Source organism: Tamandua tetradactyla, chromosome 6, assembly GCF_023851605.1.
Source record: "Tamandua tetradactyla isolate mTamTet1 chromosome 6, mTamTet1.pri, whole genome shotgun sequence".
NCBI lineage: Eukaryota > Metazoa > Chordata > Mammalia > Pilosa > Myrmecophagidae > Tamandua > Tamandua tetradactyla.
In genome coordinates this window covers 123,659,525-123,683,148 of record NC_135332.1, presented here as the reverse complement: position 1 = coordinate 123,683,148, position 23,624 = coordinate 123,659,525, and the positions used below count along the sequence as shown (strand labels likewise).

The 23,624-nt window shown below is 37.4% G+C and overlaps 1 protein-coding gene and 1 pseudogene across 5 annotated transcripts in view; both read left to right on the top strand.

Annotated features, from left to right (window-relative positions):
* MRPS28 (mitochondrial ribosomal protein S28) overlaps positions 1-8,247 on the top strand; it is a 170,497-nt gene extending 162,250 nt beyond the window's left edge. For 2 of the 5 annotated variants that reach the window (XR_013178285.1, XM_077167063.1), the window contains one exon: positions 7,983-8,094. Coding sequence is in view for 1 of the 5 variants with exons in the window: in XM_077167061.1 (XP_077023176.1) it covers positions 7,983-8,151 (169 nt within the window). In the remaining 4 variants the exon portion in view is untranslated. Of the gene's footprint in view, positions 1-7,982 lie in introns of all 5 variants that reach the window. The other 3 variants (XM_077167061.1, XM_077167067.1, XM_077167066.1) reach the window with 3 other exon arrangements.
* Positions 8,248-21,639: 13,392 nt separating this feature from the next.
* LOC143686332 (large ribosomal subunit protein uL22 pseudogene) lies at positions 21,640-22,218 on the top strand (annotated as a pseudogene).
* Positions 22,219-23,624: the final 1,406 nt, after the last annotated feature.

Here is a 23,624-nt window from a genome sequence, read left to right as displayed (position 1 = left end):
ATATTCAGGTATTGAAATCATGAGAGGTAGTTGATTAGGTATGAAGTTAAGTCTGTTGTTGAAATTGAAAATTTATAACAGCTGAAAAAGTGCTTCTTGAAAGAACAGATAGTTAACCTATAGAAAGTGTTACCTCTTCCTTCCAAGAAATGCTATGTGCCAAAAATACAGTGGGTTTATAAAAGACTTAGCTCTAGCTACATGAAGAGTTAAAAAAAAACAAGATTTATAGGAGGTAGATAAAATTAGACAACTCTTCTTGCCTCTAAGTTTTCTATGAGTCAATGTCAAAAAGAATACCAATGTGTATAAATAATAGTAGAAAACCAACATGACCCTTTTGTGACTAGCAGTATATGCTACTTTGTTGTTTCCAGTTATATTGTGGTTAATGCTGGGAAATAAATATGTAATTCTTTGAACTTTATTTGCTTTTGTTCAATGTTATTTTCCCTCATACTCTTAGAGAAAATTCAGTATTCATTTCAAAATAAATTGTTTTCATTTTTGTGGAACATTTATGATAAAATGTATTTAGAAAAGTAATGACTATACCATTACAACAAATAGGATTTGAATCATAGCAAACACTGAAATAAAATCCAGCCCCAAACTTACCTTCTGTAGGAAGTCTTCATTGATTTAATAATAACTTACTGGGAGTGCTCTTTTATGGCCCATCACTAGAGTATCAAGTGTCAACTGGGTATGTTTTGATGAGGATGATAATAGTTTATAGGGATGGCTAACATTTTGCAGAGCATTTATAAGGGCTATCAGGTGTTAACTCATTTCAGGCTCATAAGAACGCTAGGAGGTACACATTATTATTATTTCCATTTTACAAATGAGAAAACTGAAACAGGGTAAGTAACTGGCTCTGGGTTGTACAGTTTAATAGAGTTGGAGATTAGCTGGAGTTCACACTCTTAATCACTACATTACATTGCCACTTCTGCATTTTTAGACTTATGCCAAGATTGTTGAATTAAGTGTCTATTTTAAAACTGTACAGAAAGTCCAAAAAAGAGTTTACTGGCATATTCATTTTACATCTTGTTATGTGGAACAATGGAAACCCCAAATGAGAAAACATAAGTGATTATCAAAGACTACAGTAGTGAAGCTTCCACCTTAAATTACACTGGCCGAAATGGAGTTCTTAGAAATACCTCATTAGTTATTTTGTCTTTTTCTTTAATAAACTGTTTTATTACAGTGAGGATAAACTCCACATTTTGTGGAGACTATTCCTGTTGATTGAGGAATATGCTAACCTTTCAATATTGTGCATTCCCCAGAACAGTCTCTGCAGGCAAGACACACCTTCTCTAGGTTGTCAGTGAGCTTTATTGATGGAACTCGTTTTTTAGTGCATTTCTTTGTTGCATCCTGTTATTGCTTGACTTTTTTGTTATTGTTGTTGTTTTCTGTCTACTTGCTTACCCCAAAAGACTCTGTCATCACTTATGGAAACATCTGTTACTCTTGAAGGTTGTTAATGGTGGCCACAAAGTTTTGTCAGAGGCCTTCCTTTGTATTTGTGTATGACGTCCTGTGTTTCTGCACTTTATTGTGCACAATAAGGTAATTCCAGGCCAGGCTTTCTCAAGTGGTGATCAGAGAAGACCGCATCAAAACACCTAAGGAACTTATTAAAAACGGAGAATTCCCGAGTCCCACCCCAGATTTGCCAATTCGCTCTCTGAAGGTGCCCATCATTCATTTGCATTTTTAACAAGCTCCCCAGGTGTTCTAATGCATTAGAAAATATGGAAACCACTGTTCAAAAGATCACATGAAATGAAATGTATTCATCAAGGTACTGTAAAGGACACAGATATGAATAAATCCCTGCCCTTAAGGAACTTACATATGAAAGGAACGGTAACATTTCTGTAGAAGTAACTATAGCCCTAAGAATTGGAGGCCACAGAATCTTCTAAAGGTTTTTGTTTTGTTTTGTTTTGTTCACAGTATCTATATTTGGCTCACTCAGCACATATAAAGGCCTTGAGTTTGTTTCCCACTTCTGTTTTCAGCTCACTGGATGATTTCCATAATTTATAGAAAGGAAGGCAAAAGCTTTAATATTATTAAATATTTAAGACTTATTGCTTCTAAAAACAGGAACAGAATTTTGCCTTCCATAAATTGCCAAGCATACTGGGCACTAGTGCTGTTTCTGTTTTTATTTTTTATTGGAGATCACTAGAATTTACATGACATGGAGCCATTTACTCTGAGAGCTGAATAATAACCAATCATTGAGCTTCCTCTTCAGTATGCCCTTACCCACAACTTCTCCCCTAAATGTTTGTGACATGTTCGACTCCTTTTATAAAAAATCAGTCTCTGATGGACCTTGAGAGCATTATGCTGAGTGAGACTAGCCAAAAACAAAAGGACAAATACTGTATGGTCTCACTGATATGAACTGACATTAGTGAATAAACTTGGAATATTTCGTTAGTAACAGAGACCATCAGGAGATAGAAATAGGGTAAGATATTGGGTAATTGGAACTGAAGGGATACAGACTGTGCAACAGGACTGAATACAAAAACTCAGAAATGGACAGCACAATACTACTTAACTGTAATACAGTTAAGTTAAAACACTGAATGAAGGTGCATGTGAGAATGATAGAGGGAGGAGGGCTGGGGCACAAATGAAATCAGAAAGAAACGTAGATGATTAAGACTGAGATGGTATAATCTAGTAATGCCTAGAGTGTATAATAATAGTGACTAAATGTACAAATTTTAAAAATGTTTTTGCATGAGGAAGAACAAAGGAACGTCATTGCAGGGTGCTGAAAATAGATGGTAATTAATATTTTAAAATGTCACCTTATGTGTGAGACTAAAGCAAATAATGTTTCTTTCTTACAAAATTTATATTTTGACTAGTGCATTTCCTAATATAACTTATGTAGATAGTTTGATTGAACACCATAAGTACTTGAAATCTCAGGTAGGACATGGCATTTTGTTGGTTTGTCCAGAGTGATGCCCCAAAGAATCCCAGAATGATTCGATCCATGAGTGGAAAAGTATTTACAAAGCCCCCTTCGGGGAATGGTGAGAATGGGGAGAAATTCAACCTCCCCAAGTTGAATCCTTGATATTCTCACAGGCAGTGTGGACAACCAAAGCTATAGGCTAAGCCCCCAGTCTTGGGGTTTGTTCATATGAAACTTAACCCCAGAAAGGATAGGTCAAGCCTACTTAAAATTTAGGCCTAGGAGTCACCCCCAAGAGAGTCTCTTTTGTTGCTCAGATGTGGCCTCTTTCTCCAGCCAACACAACAAGCAATCTCACCACCCTCCGCCTGTCTACGTGGGACATGACTCCCAGGGGTGTGGACCTTCCTGGCAACGTGGGACAGAGATCCTAGAATGAGCTGAGACTCAGCATCAAGGGATTGAGAAAAACCCTAGAATGTGCTGAGACTCGGCATCAAGGGATTGAGAAAACCTTCTCAACCAAAAGGGGGAGGAGTGAAATGAGACAAAATGTCAATGGCTGAGAGATTCCAAACAGAGTCGAGAGGTTATCCTGGAGGTTATTCTTATGCATTAAGTAGATATCATCTTGTTATTCAAGATGTAATGGAGAGGCTGGAGGTAACTGCCTGAAAATGTAGAGCTGTGTTCCAGTAGCCACGTTTCTTGAGGATGATTGAATAATGATATAGCTGTCACAATGTGACTGTATGATTGTGAAAACCTTGTGTCTGATGCTCCTTTTATCTACCTTGTCAACAAATTAGTAGAACATATGAAATAAAAATAAATAATAGAGGGAAAAATGCTAAAATAAATTTAGTTTGAAATGCTAGTGATCAATGAAAGCTAGGGGTAAGGAGTATGGTAGGTATAATCTTTTTTTTCTTTTCTGTGTTCGTTTTATTTCTTTTTCTATTGTCTTTTTATTTCTTTTTCTGAATTAATGCAAGTGTTCTAAGAAATGATGAATATGCAACTAAGTGATGATATTGTGAATTACTGGTTATATATGTTGATGTTTTTATTTGGTTTGTTAATTTTTTTAATTAACAAATAAATTTTTTAAAAAATCAGTTCCCCTCATCATGGTTAATTTATAGTTCACCTATGAGTGTTCTCCTAAAATAAATAAAAAGAAATAGGTCAACAAGTTTGAACAAGGTAAGGAGAAGAGAACTAACATTTACTGATTAGTTATATGTCAGGTACTATGCCAAGCAACTTTCAGAGAGGTGACGTGTGTACCAGTCTGCATAGCTGCTAGGCACAAAAAGATAGACATTTGATGATCTGCTGGCTTTTATCAGCAAATGTCATACTAATTTATTGACAGACATTTGAATACCTGCTGCATTTGCAATAGAAGGATACAAGATAAATACAAAACAGTGCCAGACCTCTGGAAGTTACAAGCTAATGAGAAATCAGACATTTACACAGATAACCAGTAAAAAACATAATATAAAGAAAGGGCACTAACAAGTCCACTTACTGTATGTTTCAGTTAGCTAAAGCTTCCAGAATGCAATATACCAGAAATGGATTGGCTTTTATAAAGGGGATATTCTAAGGCTGTGAAAATGACTAAATTAAATCACCAACAAGAGGATTCTTTCTCAAAGGAAATGCAATGTCTAGATTCCTCTGTCACATGGGAGGGCACATGGCAATGTCTGCTGGCCTGCCTGGGTTGGTTTCACAGTGGTTCTCTCAGCTCCTGTGGGTCCTTCTAGTTTCCCTTGGGGCGTCCTCCTTCTGCAACTCTAAAGGTCGTCTGTGTCTAGGCATCTGCTCTCTGTATGGACTCTGAACTTACTGTCTCTCCCTGAGCTCTTTTAAGGACTCTAGTAAACTAATTAAGACCCACCTTGAATGGGCAGAGTCACATTTCCATTTAATCAGAAGGTCCCACTCAAACAATATGTCTGCCCCCACAAGATTAGATGAAGATTAAAAGAACATGGTTTTCTGGGATACATAATAGTTTCAAATAGGGACACTGTACTATACATTTTCAATGTTTTATCCCTTTTAATCTTCATAGAACATGTGGAAAGCAGTTGGAATATCTGTTTTGTAGGTGAGGAAACTGGTTCAGAGAAAGCAAACCATCCAAGGCTACGTAACTAGCAAGTAGCAGGGTTCAGATTTATATCCAGGTCTGTATGACTGCAAAGCCTTTTTCTTCTACACTACCCTGAATCTCAGGCAATTCTTTGTCAAACAACAGAAAGGGGAATGGGGAAGCTCTTGAGTGTTGCCTTTGATGCATTCTATCTGTATATTTAAGAATCAATAGCATTTACATAGAAGATTCAAGGAATACTGGCAACAAAAGCAAAAGTACAGAGGAATAGAAATATGTGGAAATAGACATTAGGCTATTTCCACTTAAGCAATCATGCCATTAGAGGCAGACTAGAAAGATGAGCTCTAGAAGATTATGTTGTACCTCAAGCTTTAGCTAGAGATGGTGAGGCTCAAAGGATTAGAGTCAGGAAATATTTGTCTTTAAAATGAACAGAGTTTGGGCGGGTCACGGTGACTCAGCAGGCAGAGTTCTTGCCTGCCATTCCGGAGACCCAGGTTCAGTTCCCAGTGCCTGCTCATGCGAAAATAATAATAAAATGAACAAAATTTGACACTAACTGGATGTTGTAGATAAGAAGGGGAGGAGGAAACCAGTGTGGATCAAAACAACTCATTGACTCTTGCCATTTGGGGACAGATGAAAGAATTCATTAGAATACAGGTTATGGCTCCAAGTGAGGTAGACAAATAATGTTTAGCTTTGCCTTGTCTGTGAACTAACCCTACTTTCCCAATGGTTAATTCATATGGAATATGTTCTGTAATTACTGTTTTCTAGGAATATAAACTATACCCCCTTTAATATTCTAAGATATTTTTTTAATTTTAAAAGAAAGGCCCAGAAAATATGATCTATACTGTCAAGTATACACACAGTCACACAAAAGTATATATATATGGAAGGACTGGAATAATAAATGTCAAAATATTAACAATAGCAGAATTATGTTTCCCTTCTTTATTTTCCAAAATTTACACAAAAGACATCTTATTCCTGTAACTAGGGGAAAAAAAACACCTTTTATTAACAACTTAGATGTTTATTTGATAGGCCACTTAAATTCCTTCAGTATACTTATTGAAACATTGCATGAACACTGTTCATTCTATGTCTACCAAAATTATTTTTCAGTGATTTTTTTTTGAGAATTTTCTTTCTTCATTTTCTGTTTGTGCAAAATCATTTTAATTTTAAAATTAACTTATAGTACTTGAAGTATCTCATTAGACTTTAAAAGTTGGTGGTTTTTAAACCACCACAATGTTGTCATTCTTCTATATCCTTTCTGTTTGTTATAAATGTTGATGTTAAACTTTTAAGTAATTGATCAAAGAAGCAAGACAAATAAGTATCAACTGGTGTTCAATATTTAAAATACTCAAATAGGGTGGTGCAGTGGTGGCTCAGTGGCAGAATTCTCGCCTGCCTTGCTGGAGACATGCCTCCCGGACCGTGCCCATGCCAAAAAAAAAAAAAAATACTCGAATATTTTATCAACCAAATTCAGCCATCGTGCATGTTATGGCTGATATTATATTTTAATAACACTGCAGTTAATTTAATCTCAAATATTGCTACTTTATTCTTGGACTTTTTTCCATTTTGCTTTTGTAAAATTTACTTTAAAAGAAGATTTTAATTTGGGAAGGAGAAGTATATGAAAACCTTTTTTAATCCCTTGATAGTCTCTGACTTTAAAAATGAATGACATATTAGGAGAAGATGGTGGAATAGGAAATTCTCATAATCAGTCCCTCCACCAGGACAACTATTAAACAGGCAGGAACTGTCTGAATCAACTATTTCAAAACTCTGGACTCCAGTAGAACACTGTACAGCATCCAGGGAAGAGCTGGAGGAAGAGGTTTATAAATTACGGTAAAGAATAATAAATTGCTATCTCAGTGTGTGGTTATCAGTATCTATCCCCCACTCTCATCAGTATTATTGTATTGTATTGTTTGGTCCGTAATTCTACCTCTTACTTCTTATGGGTGCTAAAAAGCAAATGCATAAAAAGTAATGATAAATCTATGATTTTAGTCATACAATGTACAAAGTTATGATTAGTAACAAGTTCAGAAAAGGTAGGGGGATAGAGGGAATGTAGGAAAAATTTGTGTATACTATTAAAGTCAAATTGGTATCAAACTAGATATGATTATTATATATTTAGGATATTAAATTTTAACCCCATGGTAACCACAGGAAAAATAGATGAAAAATACATCCAGATAGGTATGAGAAAGCCTTCAATATAGCACAGCACAAAGAATGAAATAAATATAAAAGTACATATTAGCAGAAGAATAGAGGGATTTTTTTTAAAAGTATAAGGCTTATAAAGATTAAATAGCGAAATGGAAGAAGTGACTTTAAATGTAAATGGATTAACTTCTAAAGTTAAAAGGCAGAGCAAATAGATAAAAAAGCATAACTCAACTGTATGCTGTCTGCAAGAAACTCACCTTAAATTCAGAGATATAATTAGGTTGAATGTGAGAGGATAGGAAAAAATATACCATGCAAGTAATAACCAAAAGAGAGCCGGGTAGCTATACTCATCAGTTTTTTTTTTTTTTTAATGACATACGAAAATAAATGCCAGTTTTAAGAACTGACTTGTATTGATTGTCAGTTTGGAGTACATTTTTATTGTGGTTAAAAACTGTTAAAGGTAACTTTAAGGTGAAATCTTGGCATAGTAGACTGTTCAATGAAATTACCTTTCTATGTGAAAAATCACTGTTTTTCAGATGCCAGTGCTAACTTTTGTGACTTGTGCCAATACAAATTAAAATTAGATTTTTAATTTTATCTTAAGCGAGTTGTTCTTGTTATGATATGCAGCATTAATGGAATTGTTTTCTTGCTATTTAGGAAATACCAGAAAGGAACCAGGGTCCGTCTGCGACTCTTAGATCTTGAACTGACATCCAGATTTCTGGGAGCAACAACAGATACCACTATACTAGAAGCTGATGCAGTTCTCTTGGGACTCCAGGACAGTAAGGAGTCAAAATCAAAAGAAGAAACTCAGGAAAGATAAATGAACTTTGCTTTAATGCATTCACTCCCTTGTTAAACCCAGCTATTCATCATCAGTGCAATTAGAAAATTGTCAATAAATGATTGAAAGATGTAATCAATGAAGACTATAATTATAGCTCTTATTTGTAAGACTTTACTTGTATCTGCCCTCTGCTTTATTTTTTTTTTAAACCAGTTCCTTCCTTTGGGAGAGTATAAACCGTACTGAAAAATTAATTCATTAATAAATAACATTTTGAGGCCTACCTATATGCGAGGGACTATTCTAGATGCCATGAAAATAGCAGTGAACAAATCACATAAAATACCTTGTTCCTGTGGAGGAACAGGGACAATAAGTAAATAAGATATATGGTATATTACAGAGTGATATGAGCTAAGGAGAAAAATAAAGCAGGAAACAGGAATACAAATTATCAGAGTGAGTGGTTGAGATTTAGGTGCATTGTGAAGGAAAGGCCTCATTGAGGAGATCGTTTTATCTGAAGGAAATAAGGAAGCAAGCCACAAGGGTCTTTGAGGAAGAACATTCCAACAGAGAAACAGCTAGTGGAAAAACCCTGCAGCAAAACTGTGCCAGTCTGGTTTAAGGAACAGGGAGTACACCATTGAGACTTAGGAAATGAACTCAAATTGGGGGGGTGGGGGGCGGGTCTTGTAAATCCTAATAAGGACTTTGGCATTTCTTTACTCAGACTGAGATGTAGGGTCATTGTAGGATTCTGAGCAAGGGTATAATGGGATTTACCTTTTAGCAAGGATGAGTACATAGACTGACCCAGTAAACTAAAGATGAACAAGGACAGAAGTGGAAAGACCAGTGAGGAAACTATCACGTAATACAGGTGGAAGATGATGGCAGCTTTGACCAGGTAGTAGCAGTAGAGGTGGTGAGTTGTAGTTGAAATCCAAATTTATTTTGAGGGAAAGTCAATGGGATTTCCTAACATTGGGTATGAATTGTGAGAAAGAGAGGAATGAGGCATGGTGCCAGTGTTTTTACCATAGTAAATGGAGAAATTGATTTGCTTTTAACTGAGATAGAGAGGATCAGAGTTGAAGGGGATTATAAAGAGCTCAGTTTGGACATGTTAAATTTGAGATGTCTATAAGATGGAGTTGAGATGTCCTGAAGGTACTCAACTTATCATCTATAGTTAGATATATGGGTCTGGAGTTCATGGGAGTGGTCCAGATGAAAGAAAACATTACAAATCATGCACTTTTAATTAAGAAACTTGAGACATTTGGCCTCTGTTGTGGGGTTGGAAGGTGGTTTACCTACTAGGGGCTAAAAGCTAAATCTTGGAGATTAAACATTAGAACATCTAATTTGTTCATTCATTTATTCCACAAACATTTATTAAGTGCAACGTTATGCCAGGCCATGGACTAGCACAGAGACTACAACGATGAATAAAATGTCTATCCTGGTGGAGCCCAAAGTCTGATTGGATGTGAAATACTTTGAACCAATTCTTTGCTGATTAAATCTGACGAATTTTTAATGTGTGCTTCTTGGTAACACTGGTTTTCTGTAAATGCCACTGAAGTATTTCATACCTGAATCCAAAAATGACATTTTCCCCCCAGGTCTAATAAAATAAATGAATATAATAATTTCATTTATTTGCTATTTTTAATAGTAAAATCTAGTATTGGATGGTATCTAGTTTAGCACAGGTTATTTTATTAATTTATATGTATCAGGGTCTTATAATGCTCCACATAGAGCATTCTGATTTTTATGCATTCTGCTGTTTAATGAGTTTAAAGATCACTGTACTGGAGTTTAAATGATGAACTCTCTTTCTGGGGTAGGTAAAGATGAACCTCTGCCTCTTGTTTGGGGCATGTAGTGGTTGTTCTTCTGATATTGCTTATGTCTGAGTTAGAGCTATCAAGTGCTCTAATCACTATACACAGAAACCTTTTCTATGGGAGCCAAGGGGAGTATTGGCCAACTTGTGAAGAGAGGGGTGGCAAGCAAATAAGATAGAAGCTATACCTCTGGTGTTTCATATCCTATAACAAGACCCTATATTCCTGTTTGCAAAGGTTCGTCACCACAAAATTCCTTCCCATCTGTAAAAAACACCAATCTAAAAGCTAGTTTTTAATTGCTCAAGTTCCTGGGCATATATAAGTATGTCTAGTCAGCAAGTGATTTTCTATCCTGATTTAAAGAACATGTGCCCAGTGCTTTGACTCCAAGTTTCCGATTTCCTGTGCTCCATGTATTACTCTTTTTTTTGGTTCAATTTTTAATTTGGTACAGCCTGTCCTCCCTTGGCAGTCTTCATGAAAATACCCCTTGTGGTCTTCAGCTGTATTCATCCTAGAGAATTCAGTCACCCAAACCCTAATCACTACTTAAATTCGGATAGGTTGGGATATCCAAGAGAACCAGTTCTCAGGGAATAATCTTGTTTCCTTAGTATTATTAAAGTCAGGCAAGTGTTTGAACCAAGTCAGAGCTCTTTTTATAAGTCAGCTCATCGTGCCAAACAAACAAAAAAACTATCTCACAATAGTTCTGTGTCAGTTCTGCTCTAGGAAGCAGACACCAAGACATAATTGGAAGGGCAAGAGGTTTATTGAGGGGAAATGCCTGTGAAGGATAATGGGAGAAGGAGCAGGAGTAGGTTGAGAAAGCCTCAAACGTTGATGTGGATCTGACACCTGTGAAGGAGAGAAGGGAGGAAAAGAGGGTTCAGTAAGAAGAGCGTCTGACACCGCAGTGCAGCTCTGTGAAATTCTCAGTCCGGTTAAGAATGGGAAACACCAGAGCAAAGACTATCCACTGGAAAGTCTCATATAAGGTAGGACTGACCCAAGTCTAGAATTCCCACCAAGCTCAGTTATTGGAGATGTGCAGGGAAGTGTTGCATCAGCATGAATGCTGTAGCATATCCTGGAGGTACAGCAACTGTCAACTACCCTGTTCGAATCTTTGAAAGGGAGATCTGAACTGTACATTCTAAATGGCTACCACAATTCCTAAAGGTACAATTGCTGACATGTAAAAAAGCTTCAGTTCTGAGTTGTCTTATGGTTTGCTGAGAAAGGATATAAGTGAGTTTTCAGTCATAACAGGTTTACCATGTCTTTGTAGGAACCTAATTCTATTTTTAATATAGATTTGTCATAAGAGTTTCTCAGCCCTTCCCATTTTAATCTTATAGCTAGATGTCTAATACAGAAACTAGTGCCTAGAAGTGGCATTGGTTCTACGACTGGGTAATGTGCAGCCAAGAAATTGTTATAGAAGACCAGAAAAAGAGCATTCTGTGTTAAGTGGCAAAATTTGATAAAACTGTCACCTGAAGTAAGTTGGAAAACGGAAAGTGTCCCCAATTAATATAGAGGTATGGGCAAGGAAGTTTTGAGGCAGAATATTGAAAGCATGAGCTGCATATAATAAGGTGCTACAAGAAACAGATGAACTCAGGAAAGATTTTTTCAAACCAAAGGTGTAGGTGTTAAAACACAGCTCAAGCAAAGATGAAATCCATGGTGCTATCAGTAAGGCATGACTTCAGGGTAAAGACGAAATGTAGAATGTGGCTATAACACGCTTTATTAAGACTTCGCAGAGGATGAAACTGAATCTGGTAGATTCTTTCAGATGGATACAAGAACTCTCAGAAAGCTCAAGGACAAAGTCCCAAAGAAGCCTGAATGTACCCAAAGTACAGTAAGTCAATCTAGAGGGATAAAGGCTTATCTTGAAAAGATTGTGAATGTGCCTTTTGGTATATACAGTTGGTTCAAGTCAAATAAATAGGAAATCCACAAAGTATTTGAGAATGGCCTATTGACAATAGTGCTTCCAGCCTGGACTAAAAGGGATTGAGATGGTTCAAGATGTAAAGACTTTATAGGACTCCAACTTTTTAGGGGAAATGGGTTGAAAAAAATAGCTCAGTTCACAAAAAAGGTCATAGGAATAGGACTGGAGACCTATTCCTATGGATCAGAATAGGGGGCTAATCAAGGAACATTTCTTACCTCTTAGGAAAGAGGGACATGATTAGTTAATATTCTCACAACATTTACTTATAGAAGATTTCAGAATTCTTGTGCATTGGTGATTGCTTTTTTTGTGTGCCTCCAATTTTTTGCCTTTTCAAATTGGAGTATTTATTGCAGTTATCCTGTCTGTTTCACCACTGTACACTGGGCATTATTTTATTAATTACTAAGTAACAAATTACCCCAAAATTTAGCAGCTTAGAAGAACACATTCATTATCTCCCAGTTTCTGTGGGTCAGGAATTCAGGCACAACTTAGCTGGTACCTCTGCTTCAGGCTGTGTCACAAGACTGCCAGGGCTAGGGTCCATCTGAGAGCTTGACTGAGGAAGGTTTCACTTCCAAGGTCACTTATATGGTTGTTGGCAGGATTCGTTTCCTTAGGAGCTGTTACACTGAGGCCTCAGTTTTTGCTGAACCAATAGTTGTGACCAAGTTGACAATTGTGATAGATTGAGTTATTCATCCCAATTCTTCACTCCCCTGTTGTAGAACCCTTACTATGGCCCTAGTACACTTGTGTATTCATTTGCAAGCTGTTGGAATGCAATATACCAGAATTGGAACAGCTTTTAAAAGGGGGAATTTAATATGTTAGAAGTTAACAGTATATAAAATGTCCAAACTAAGGCATCCATGGAAAGATAACCTTAATTCAAGAAAGCCTGATGGGTCTTGAACACCTCTATCAGCTGGGAAGTCATGTGGCTGGCATCTACTGGCCCCTTGCTCCTGGGCTCCACGCTTTCATTCTCTGTTCCTGTAGGAGTTCCTTACTTTGCTTCTCAGAATGGCTTTTATCACTTGGCTTCCTTCCTTTGCTCTCTCCAGGTTCTGGCTATCTTAACATCTCATGGTGAAGTCTACTGAGCTCCAAGCATATCTAGACATCTGTGTCTCTGTTCTCTAAATGTTGGTATCTGTATCAGCTCTGCTGTGGAGTTTCTGTCAGCTCTGTCATTTCTGAGGTTTCTCTAAAATGTTTCCCCTTTTAAAGACTTTAGTAAACTAATGAAGACCCACCTGGAATGGGTGGAGTCACATCTCCATCAAATCAAAATGTCACACCCACAGTTGGACATCTCTGTGAAGATAATCTAATCAAAGTTTCTGCCCTACAGAATAGAGTCAGGATTAAAAGAAATGGCTGCCCCCACAAGATTGGATCAGGATTAAAACATGGCTTTTCTGCGGTACATAATAGTTTCAAACTAGCACACCTTGCAATGGCCTCATATGGGCAGAGTGTATGTCCCCAACCCTTGTCTTTGGGTTTGGTAATGTAACTTGCTTTGGCCAATGGATATTAGTAAATATGGTATAAAGACTTGTAGGGTTTGGTTACTTTCTGAAGCAGAATTATAATCTGAAGCCTAGCCCAGCTGCCCCACTACTTAAAACAGGCACCTCCCCAATCCACCCATATACGTATAAAACAGAAATAAATGCTTATGTTGTAAACCACTGTGACTTTATGGTGATTTGCATACACAATAGCTGACTAATATACTAAGTACACTAACAAAAGAATTAAATGGGATTTCCTCTGACTGAAATGAGAAAAAACTTTGACTCTCCAAACCCCTAGCAGCCTCTGAAGGTAATTGCTTGAAAATAACCTTTTACTGGTTTTATAGATAAGAAAACTGAGACTGAGGGAAGCTTGTAATTGTTTTAAATCATCCATGTTGTAACAAACAGGCAGAAAGAATTACAGCTCAGGTTACCTGATTTCATTCATGGATTTTTACTTTACACTGTGTTTGTGGGCATTTTCCAAGATGTCTGCATGACCCTTCTCTCCTGGCAGCCACTCCCTGTCCAGTCTCCTCCCAGCCGGAAGAAAGCTGAACCGTGTAATTAATAGGATATTGGAAAAAGAAGAGAATATGTCAGTATTTAAGTTTTGATAAAAAAATAAATGCCCCTCATAAATACAGAGATGTAGACACTTCTTAAGTGCAAATATCAATATTTCAAATTTAATCTGTAAGGAGACAATTTTATTATTAAGAGCAACATGTTAATAACTCTATTAATGAAGATTATACAGATAATAGAAACTTCACTGCCAAAGTTTAAAATAATACAGGAAGCCTATATTTCAGGACATTGGGAAATAAAGAGATAATTAGATAGTAATTTAAATATGAGTCCCCCCCCAAACAATATATGTATCTAAACTGGCAAACAAAATGGGAGTTTGGAGAGTTGCAGATGTATACGCAGAAAGACTCTGTATTGGGTTGGCATACATGGATTGCTGCCCACGTGGCAAACCTCTGCAGAGGCAGGGGGTCTCCAAGTCTAGAGGCATCATAAAATCATGTAACATTAGACATGGAAGGGGCCTTATAGATTGTACTCATTCTTATTTTACAACCTTCCATCCATCCATTCCATAGATAATTACTGAATGCCTACTTAGGTACCAGATTCTCTTTAATCTAGGTTCTGGAGAGTCAGGAGTAAATGTGAGTTTACATTCTGCTTTATTGTCTTCATGTTACAGATGACACAAAACATTCCAAGAGAGATGGAATGGCTTCCTCAAGGTCATACAATGGAAATTATGTCACCAGATCAAATGCTCTTTTTTTATGCTGCCTCCAACCCTGTGACCACAGCTGGGGATCATTCTATATTCCCATGCAAAACAGTGACCACCACCTTCCACTTACTACCACCAGATCCACAGGCATAAACTTAGCCTTCTAATTCATTTCACCTTTAAAGTTATTCTTCCCACCAGAATGTTTTTGGAGTCAGCTAGGTTTTTCCCATTGTCTGTTACTATCTAGAACATCTTTAACTCTTGGGGAAGAAACCTTTCTACCTGGGTTGAGATACCACATTGAGAGTATCATTAAAGTATACTAGCCCTTTAACAAAGCTAAATGACATGGGAACCTTTCCAGTTTTAGTAGGGGTATCTGGGAAACCACCAACAGAGCACAATAGAAATAAACATGAGAGGAAATGTTCATGAAGCCAGAGAAAATGCAAAAACGGGAGCTTTCATCATATATTCTAGGATTATCCCTCTATCTCCATCTGCATGTAGACAGAAAAAAGCTGTTCTCATGAGTATTTTTGAGCTACTTAGCTCCATACATGGGTAATTTAGAAAAACTTGTCACTCATCTTTTTCTTTTAAAGTCACTTTTTGGTTAATCTGTCTGACTTGTTATGAAGGAGCTTCATCCCCAGAGCAGTTATTAATCCAGCTATTTGTTCTCTGTGCCGTTTATTTTACAGGTAGAAAGTAAAATTGTGGTACTCATTATTTCTGCAGTTGATTTACACTAAAGTATGAGTAGGTGCATGAAAGATTTAGATAAAACTATGAATGGTAAATCCCGATTTGAATATTAAAGGAAACCAGGGGAGTATGAAATACATTCCAAATCTTCTGAGGCCAACATTAACGGAATACTGCAAGACTTGGAAACCACGGGTTGGTTAGACCATTGGGCTGACCCAGTATTGCATTTCTTGTGTTCATATCATTTGGTTTTTAAAAATAAATACATGTTTTAGTATAAATTCCTATGGGAAACATGTAGTTTATTTGACAAGACTGCAACTTTTTTTCCCCATGTTTCTTGTATACTAATTACAAAGAATACAGATGCTCTGAGCCAAAGGACGTAGGAAAGGAAAACTCTATAAACTAATGTGTCTTATTTTAAGTTCTCCTACCTGCATTTTACATATGGGAGTTCACAAACAGGATTTTGAACATGGATCTCAGCCTCCAGGTAAGAAATTGTATGGGTCCTGAAACCATCCTGTGGGTAGATGAATCTTTAGAAACCAAGAAGTGGCTCGGATTACTACCATTTGCTTCACAAAATTGCCTGCTTGAAAAAACATTCCAACTGTTTTACCATACTCTATAAGTCTCAAGTTATTATGGTTTAAGAAAAATGCACATGAGACTGTGATAGCAATAATTATTTCAAATGAATGAATAAAAGAAAGCAAGATATTGTGTTTTTTCCAGGCAACATTTAAATGCAGAATCTTTCATTTTAGATGCAATAAATACCACAGAAGCCAGTAGATAAAGATGGTGTCTCAATTCTTAAAACCATACCAAAAGGGGTGGTAATTCCACTTAGGCAGTTCAGACAAGAATTGTGGATAAATATTGTGATCTTTATTGGTGGGAAATAATGCTATGACTGGGTTATATTGCTGCATAACTATCTTTTGGATATAATTAGTGATGCTCAAAACACTAGTACGTTTCCAAAAGAGAACTACAAAATGGTTGACAATGTCAAGTAATCCTATGCCTATAGTTTTGTTATATATAAAAAAAGTTCTAGTCCATACGTCATTTCAATCTTTGTTAAAACCTTTTCTTTGCACACTCACCGTCAGATGCAGGTGTTAACAAATTTGAAATGACCAGATAGACCAGAAAGAGCCCTGGAAAATCTACCAAGTGAACATTATAATGAACCTCCAGTACTCTAACTTAAATGTTACTTGATAGGTGTGGTGCAAGATCTTGAAAAAATAGGAAAGACATTATTCCACAAAGGACAAGAAGGAGAGTGATTATAAAGTTGGAATCTCTGGTAAACCAGAAGTTCAGGTCTTACGCATGTGAGATAAATTAACTTTATAATGGTCATCTTTTAAATAATTCTGTAAGACTGCCTCAGGGGTTAGGAAGTTATCTGTCATGTGTTCAGACATGTGTTATGTGTTCATACATAGACTGGATAACCACTGTGCTGGTTTGAAGCTATTAAGTATTCCAGGAAAGCCATGTCCTTTAATCCTCATTCAGTATTGCTGGATGGGGCATTTTTGATTATTTCTATGGAGATGTGGCCTACCCAATTGTGGATGGTAACTTTTGATTAGATCGTTTCCATGGAGATGTGTCTCCAGCCATTCGGAACCATTTTAGAAACAGCTTTAGAGTCACCAGAACTGACAGAGCCAACCGAATGGACTGAGCGCTGGAAAAACCATTGAAGATTCCTGGAGAGAAGGCTAGCAGATGTCGCCATGTGCCTTTCCAGCTGAGAGAGAAACCCCGAACATAATCGGCCTTCTTGAACCAAGGTATCTTTCCCTGGATGCCTTAATTTGAACGCTTTTATAGCCTTGCCTTAATTTGGACATTTTCATGGCCTTAGAAGTATAAAATCGTAACTTAATAATTTCCCCTTTTTAAAAGTTGTTCTGTTTCTAGTATATCATATTCTGGCAGCTTGCAAACTAGAACAATCACTTACAGAAATGTGTGAGCAAGACTCTGCAAAGATTCTACGGTTACTAAATGGAAATACTCAAAGTTTACATGTAACCAAGAGCCTTTGCTAATTAGATATGGCCTGTTCATTCTTATGAGACCCCAGGTACATTTTTCCTTTGTTCCTACTTCCATTTTCACTAGGGTTCTCCCTCAAGCATACCCAGCCACCTGAAAGTAAAGGCCTGGGAAAGTGAGGCTCAGAGAAAGTCAGGCATTCTCTCTTTTGTCTGTGCAAGGACCCATTTGTCAAGTTTGTTTCCTACTCCAGTATTGTGATCTAACTCCAGATGGAAGACAGAGACTGTTCACAGAAGTATAGTCTTTCCCGGGCTATGGTGGCTCAGCAGGCAAGAATGCTTGCCTGCCATGCCAGAGGACCCGGGTTCGCTTCCCGGTGCTTGCCCATGTAAAAAAAAAAAAAAAGAAAAGAAAAGATTGGGATGAAAAAAAAAAAAGTATAGTCTTTCCCTAGGGCCTGGACAGGTCATGCACATTGGGGTAAAATAAAGTAATGTTCACGTCTTTGGAAGAGAGTCATTTAGAGGCATGGTGATCTTGTCTCACACTCCCCAAACCCCATCCCCTTGCCTTTGGAGTCCTACCTCTATTTACCTTCCACCATGAAATCTCTGTGCAGAAGATTCATACTTAGCCTTAACGAATGTGCCAACCCACCACATATTCTCCAGGCTGTTTCTATTGCCATCAACTCTCCCTATCATCTTTCATCTGAATAGATTCTGCCTAAAATGCTTTCTTTAGTATAGAACAGGTTTAATGTCTTATGGGATATATGGAAAATATGATCCACTATTTCTCTGACTAACCATTTCTAATGGCATATTTAGAGTGGTTGGTAATTATTGGAGACAATTTTAGAAGAGCATTTTAGGACAAAGCAACAGTCACTCAGTGGCAGAATTCTAGCCTGCAATGCTGGAGACCCAGGTTTGATTCCTGGAGCTGGCCCATACCAAAAAAAAAAGGGAGTGTTTTATTCATTAAGAATATATTGTAAAGGAAAGAAGAGATAATAAAAAATAAAATAATTTAAAAATAGAATTTAAAATAATAATAACATTAAAAACAAACAATAAATAAAAATTTAAAAAAGAAAATAAAAACAACAGAATATATTGTTAGCCCTTGACTAATCATACCCCAACTAATAAAATCTCTTAGTTGTTAAAGATTTCAGTTATCTGGAAGTATGTAAAATATCTACATGGAAGTCAGATAGATAATCAAATCTTAACTATAAAACTCCAAAGTGTATTATGCAGTCTCCTGTCCCCAAAACATTTCCTGCTATGATCTAAGCTTTAAGTATCCAAATAAATAAATGGATGAATGTATGGCTGAATTAATTACTTCTCCTTTGAAGCCATTTAGGACTTTGTAGATCCATCTCTTAGGGAGTTAACGTATACTTTCTTAATAAATTGTAAGTGTCTCCAGGATAGGGCTTGGGTTTTGCTCCTTATTTATCTCTTGTTATACCCAGCAACTGTCATACTTATAAAAAAATAGTCATAGATATTTGTTGAATGTAACTTAATTGATTCAGTGGACATAATTATACCAGACTCACCATCACTGGAGAAATACTAGATGTTCTACAAACTTGGATCCCCAAGCTAGGAAGCAGATATTTTTAGCTAAGAGACTGTATAAATAATGTCCTGGATGGCCTTCCATTCTGATCCTACTTCCTTCCACAATCTCCTCCACCTCAACTCCTCACCTCCACTGCCACTCCATGTTTTTCATGCTTCCCTGCACTTAGTGTTAGAGGCTTTGGACAGAAACTTAAAGATCATGCTACATGTATAGATTTCATGTATCTAGACTTGAATTCATCTGAGCCTAGTTTATATCCCCTGATAATTTTCTAGCAAAAAGCAGGTTTCTTGGCTTATGTCTCTATGCTCAACATTTTGCAAGGATTGAGGGAGGAGTTGAATATGTGTGTGAACTTAATAGATGCCTCATTATTTTATATTAACTGTGCTCTTTTACTTCTCTGTTGGTACAAACATTGGAGAGTTTACTGTATTCATTGCAACTGAGGAAGAATTACTTGGCATATAGGTTGTGGGAAGTCTGAAGAAGGGAAGCTCAGAATTCCATTCTCTTTTTGAACATTCTAGTTCTTTCATGGAATTGCATTCAGGTCTTACAAACTTTCAACGCCCACTGCTTTCCTGCCTCTGAGTACTTTTCCTTCCATCACTGATCGATATTGTTTACCAAAGTGTTGACAGGCAGCTTTTTCCTCCCAGATGCTGGAAAGATGGTTGCATTGAGGCTAAGCATTTGGCTCCCTGTTGAATACCACAAAAAGTGGACAAGAGATGGCTCTTAATCAAATTTGTCCTCACAAAGAGGTAATCTCGGCACTTCAGTTTGAGAACCACTTATATGCCCTCATTGTCATAGTAAATGATGGCTTGTTAAACTTTTCTCTGTGTATATGCACAAAACAATACCACTCAAACAGAATGAATAATCACATTGCCCACATTATTTCCATCTGTGTTTCTTCTATCCCAAGGTCCACCAATTCAACTGTGACATAACAGGTGAAATATTTCTACTATCTACCTAAAGATGAAAAGACAAGCAACGCAAGCTATTAAAGAGGCCCAGTCAGAACTTTTAATCTGTAGCCTTCTTAAATGTTCTTTCATGGAAAAGTACTAGGAATTCATTTATTTACCTATGAGGACTTCAGAACACATAAGTAGAAAAGCTCTTGGCTGTGCCCATTCCAAGTTGTAATTAAAACAAACCAAAATAAAATAGCAACAATAAAAAACATTTAAACAATCACTTCCACTTTATTGGCACTAATAATGAGCCTTATGCCGGAAGCTACTGTTTTCTGACCTCAAGTTCAGCTTTACGAATCTGAGTCCATAGGGAGTAGATAACAGTGGGCCACAGCACAGCTCGTTTTTCTGGACTTGAAAGTGATTTTAACTATAAGGTCAGAACTTCCTGATGGATATTCTGGCCCGATGGATATTCTGGCCCCATCAGCAGAATAGAATTCAAAGATGATATTTCTGTCTCTGGCAAAGTAGCACCTCATTTCTGGATCTTAGCCAACTGCCCTTATTTTAGTAACACAGAAAGTATAGAAGTATACAAGTCTCTACCTTAGATTTGTTAATTCTATGTTGCTGATATTTTCTGGTTAATATTTTATGATATTACCTCTGTGGTGGATAACTCATTGGTAACTTCTCAAAAACTCTTGTCTAAAGAGCACTAAAAAGCATTATTAATTTTAAAACATTGCTTTTTCTTAGTATGTTAGTGCATCTTCACGCAGGTATCTCTCAAATAGTGACTAAAGGATTGGTAAGTTGCTTTATGTACTGCCTCATATAGTCTAGTTGCAGATTCATTTTATTTAGTAAGTTCACATCCTAACTAATTCCAGGAGAAAATGAAGCAGCTTATAAAATTGCGACCTTGAATTAAATCACTACTGAGTCAGAGATTTATTTATTCAATGGAAATCCTTCTACTTGGCTTCTTTGAAACCTGTATGATCTGGGTACATAAGAATCCAAATATTCTAGAACCCTTGTCTCTAGCTAACCTACTGTTACTAGGACCACTCAGCCCCACGGTAAAATCTAAACCTGAAGATGTGGCTTCCTGACAATCTCTACCTCCCCATGCCTCTGGTCCTACTTTTTGCCTCCATATCTTTAAGGTCCAAACAGTCCAAATCAAGTCGACTTCCAAACAGGCAGGAGTCACTTACGGACTTTTCAATCATGGTAGGTGCTTAGGGGAGAGAAGTAAAATAAGCAGCAAATGGCAATATGTTTTCCAAGCTGGCTTTGTATTTTCAACTTTTCTTAAGACTTGGTGAATTTTCTAAATTTTTCTGGTCTTTATGTTTTGGTTTGCACATTTTCACAGTCTCAAAATAGCTTATTTTGAAACTTTGCCTTCAGTTGTGTATAGAACCCAGAAGGTGAATGGCGCCTTTCTAAAAAGCCAAATATCTTTGTGTTACATACTAACAAACAGGACCTCTACTTGAGAGAAAAATATCACCACAGTTAAATACTCTCCAGACGTCTGCTTTGCTAGCAGAGTGTAAACAGATTTTTTCTAATCTGGGTTTACCTCTTCAAAATGCAGGCCTTAGCTCTTCGCCTAAGCGGCCCTAGGTGATCGCTAAAAATGGTTCGCTATTCACTTGACCCAGAAAACCCTACAAAGTCATGCAAATCAAGAGGTTCAAATCTTCGTGTTCACTTTAAGAACACCCGAGAAACTGCTCAGGCCATCAAGGGTATGCATATTCGAAAAGCCACCAAGTATCTAAAAGATGTCACTTTACAGAAGCAGTGTGTTCCATTCCGTCGTTACAATGGTGGTGTTGGTAGGTGTGCCCAGGCCAAACAGTCGGGCTGGACGCAGGGTCGGTGGCCCAAAAAGAGTGCTGAATTTTTGTTGCACATGCTTAAAAATGCAGAGAGTAATGCTGAACTTAAGGGTTTAGGTGTCGATTCTCTGGTCATTGAGCACATCCAGGTGAACAAAGCCCCTAAGATGCGCCGCAGGACTTACAGAGCTCATGGTCGGATTAACCCATACATGAGCTCCCCTTGCCACATTGAGATGATCCTTACTGAAAAAGAACAGATTGTTCCTAAACCAGAAGAGGAGGTTGCACAGAAGAAAAAAATATCCCAGAAGAAACAAAAACTTATGGCTTGGGAATAAATTCAGTTTAAAATAAATGCAAATGAAAGCTTAAAAAAAAAATGCAGGCCTTACAAAATATGAGAAAGTGTTAAGTGATTCTTGCTACCTCTAACTATGGACAAGCAGTATCTTCCCTCTGTTTAGCTTTACTAAAAGGGATTAGAACCTGCCTGGCACTCCTGGGAGCTATATTGATTGGCCTGACAGTTTGGAAGTTTGCCCAGACTGCTTTGTGGAGGTCACCATCCCTGGACAGATTCTTGCTCCATGGAGGCTTTCAACCAGAAATAATCAAATGGGAAACCTGTAGAAACACTAAAACATTTCAATTACCAAGATCCAGTATGGAAGTCATCTCTGATAGTCTCTAAATTCTGCAAATCTTTGAAACAGGAGTATGCTGATTTGCGATTGTATGAACCCCAGAAAAGCCATGTTCTTTTCCCTAATCCAGCCTTGTAGGGGCAGACCTATTGTTTAGGGTGGTATCTTTGATTAGGTTGTTTCCATGGAGATGTGACCCACCCAATTGTGGGTGGGACCTTTTGATTAGGTAGTTTCCATGAAGATGTATCCCTGCCCATTCAAGGTCTTAATCTGCCTACTGGAGTCCTTTAAGAGGGAACCATTTTGGGAAAAGCTCAGAGCCAACAGATAGAGATGTTTGGAGATGCAGAAAGAAAATGGCCCTGGGCTGCTGTTTGAAACCAGAAGCCAAAGGACAGCAGATACCAGCCACGTGCCTTCTCAGCTGACAGAGGTGTTCCAGATGCCATTGGCCTTTCTTGAGTCAAGATCTCTGTCTCCGGATGCCTTAGTTTGGACATTTTTATGGCTTTAGAACTATAAACTTGTAACTTAATAAATTCCCTTTTTAAAATCCAACTCATTTCTGGTATATTGCATTCTAGCAGCATTAGCAAACTAAAACAAGGGGCATGCCACTTGGACTTTTTAGGCTTCCTTGAAAGACAGTTTGGCCCTAACATTCCACCAAGCACTATGTCATGGGCACAATCAGTGCAGCCCCTGGCCTCGGGTAGCTGTTCAGTGACAAAACAGATATACACATAATCTCAAAAATAAATACAGAACTATAAATTTGCTAAGATCCAGAAAGAACGAGTTCAATTTGCATGGGAATGTAATGGGAGATTTGATTTAGATTGGAGTAATCAAGAAAGATCTTTGCAGCATTTCCTAATATAACTCATGTAGATAGTTTGATTGAATGTCATAAGTACTTGGAATCTCAGGTAGCACTTGAGATTTTGTTGGTTTGTCCAGAGTGATCCCCCGATGAATCCCAGAATGATCTGATCAGTGACTGGAAAAGTATTTGCAAGCCCCCTTTGGGGAATGGTGAGAGTGGGGAGAAATTCAACTTCCCCAAGTTGAATTCTTGATATTCTCACAAGCAGTGT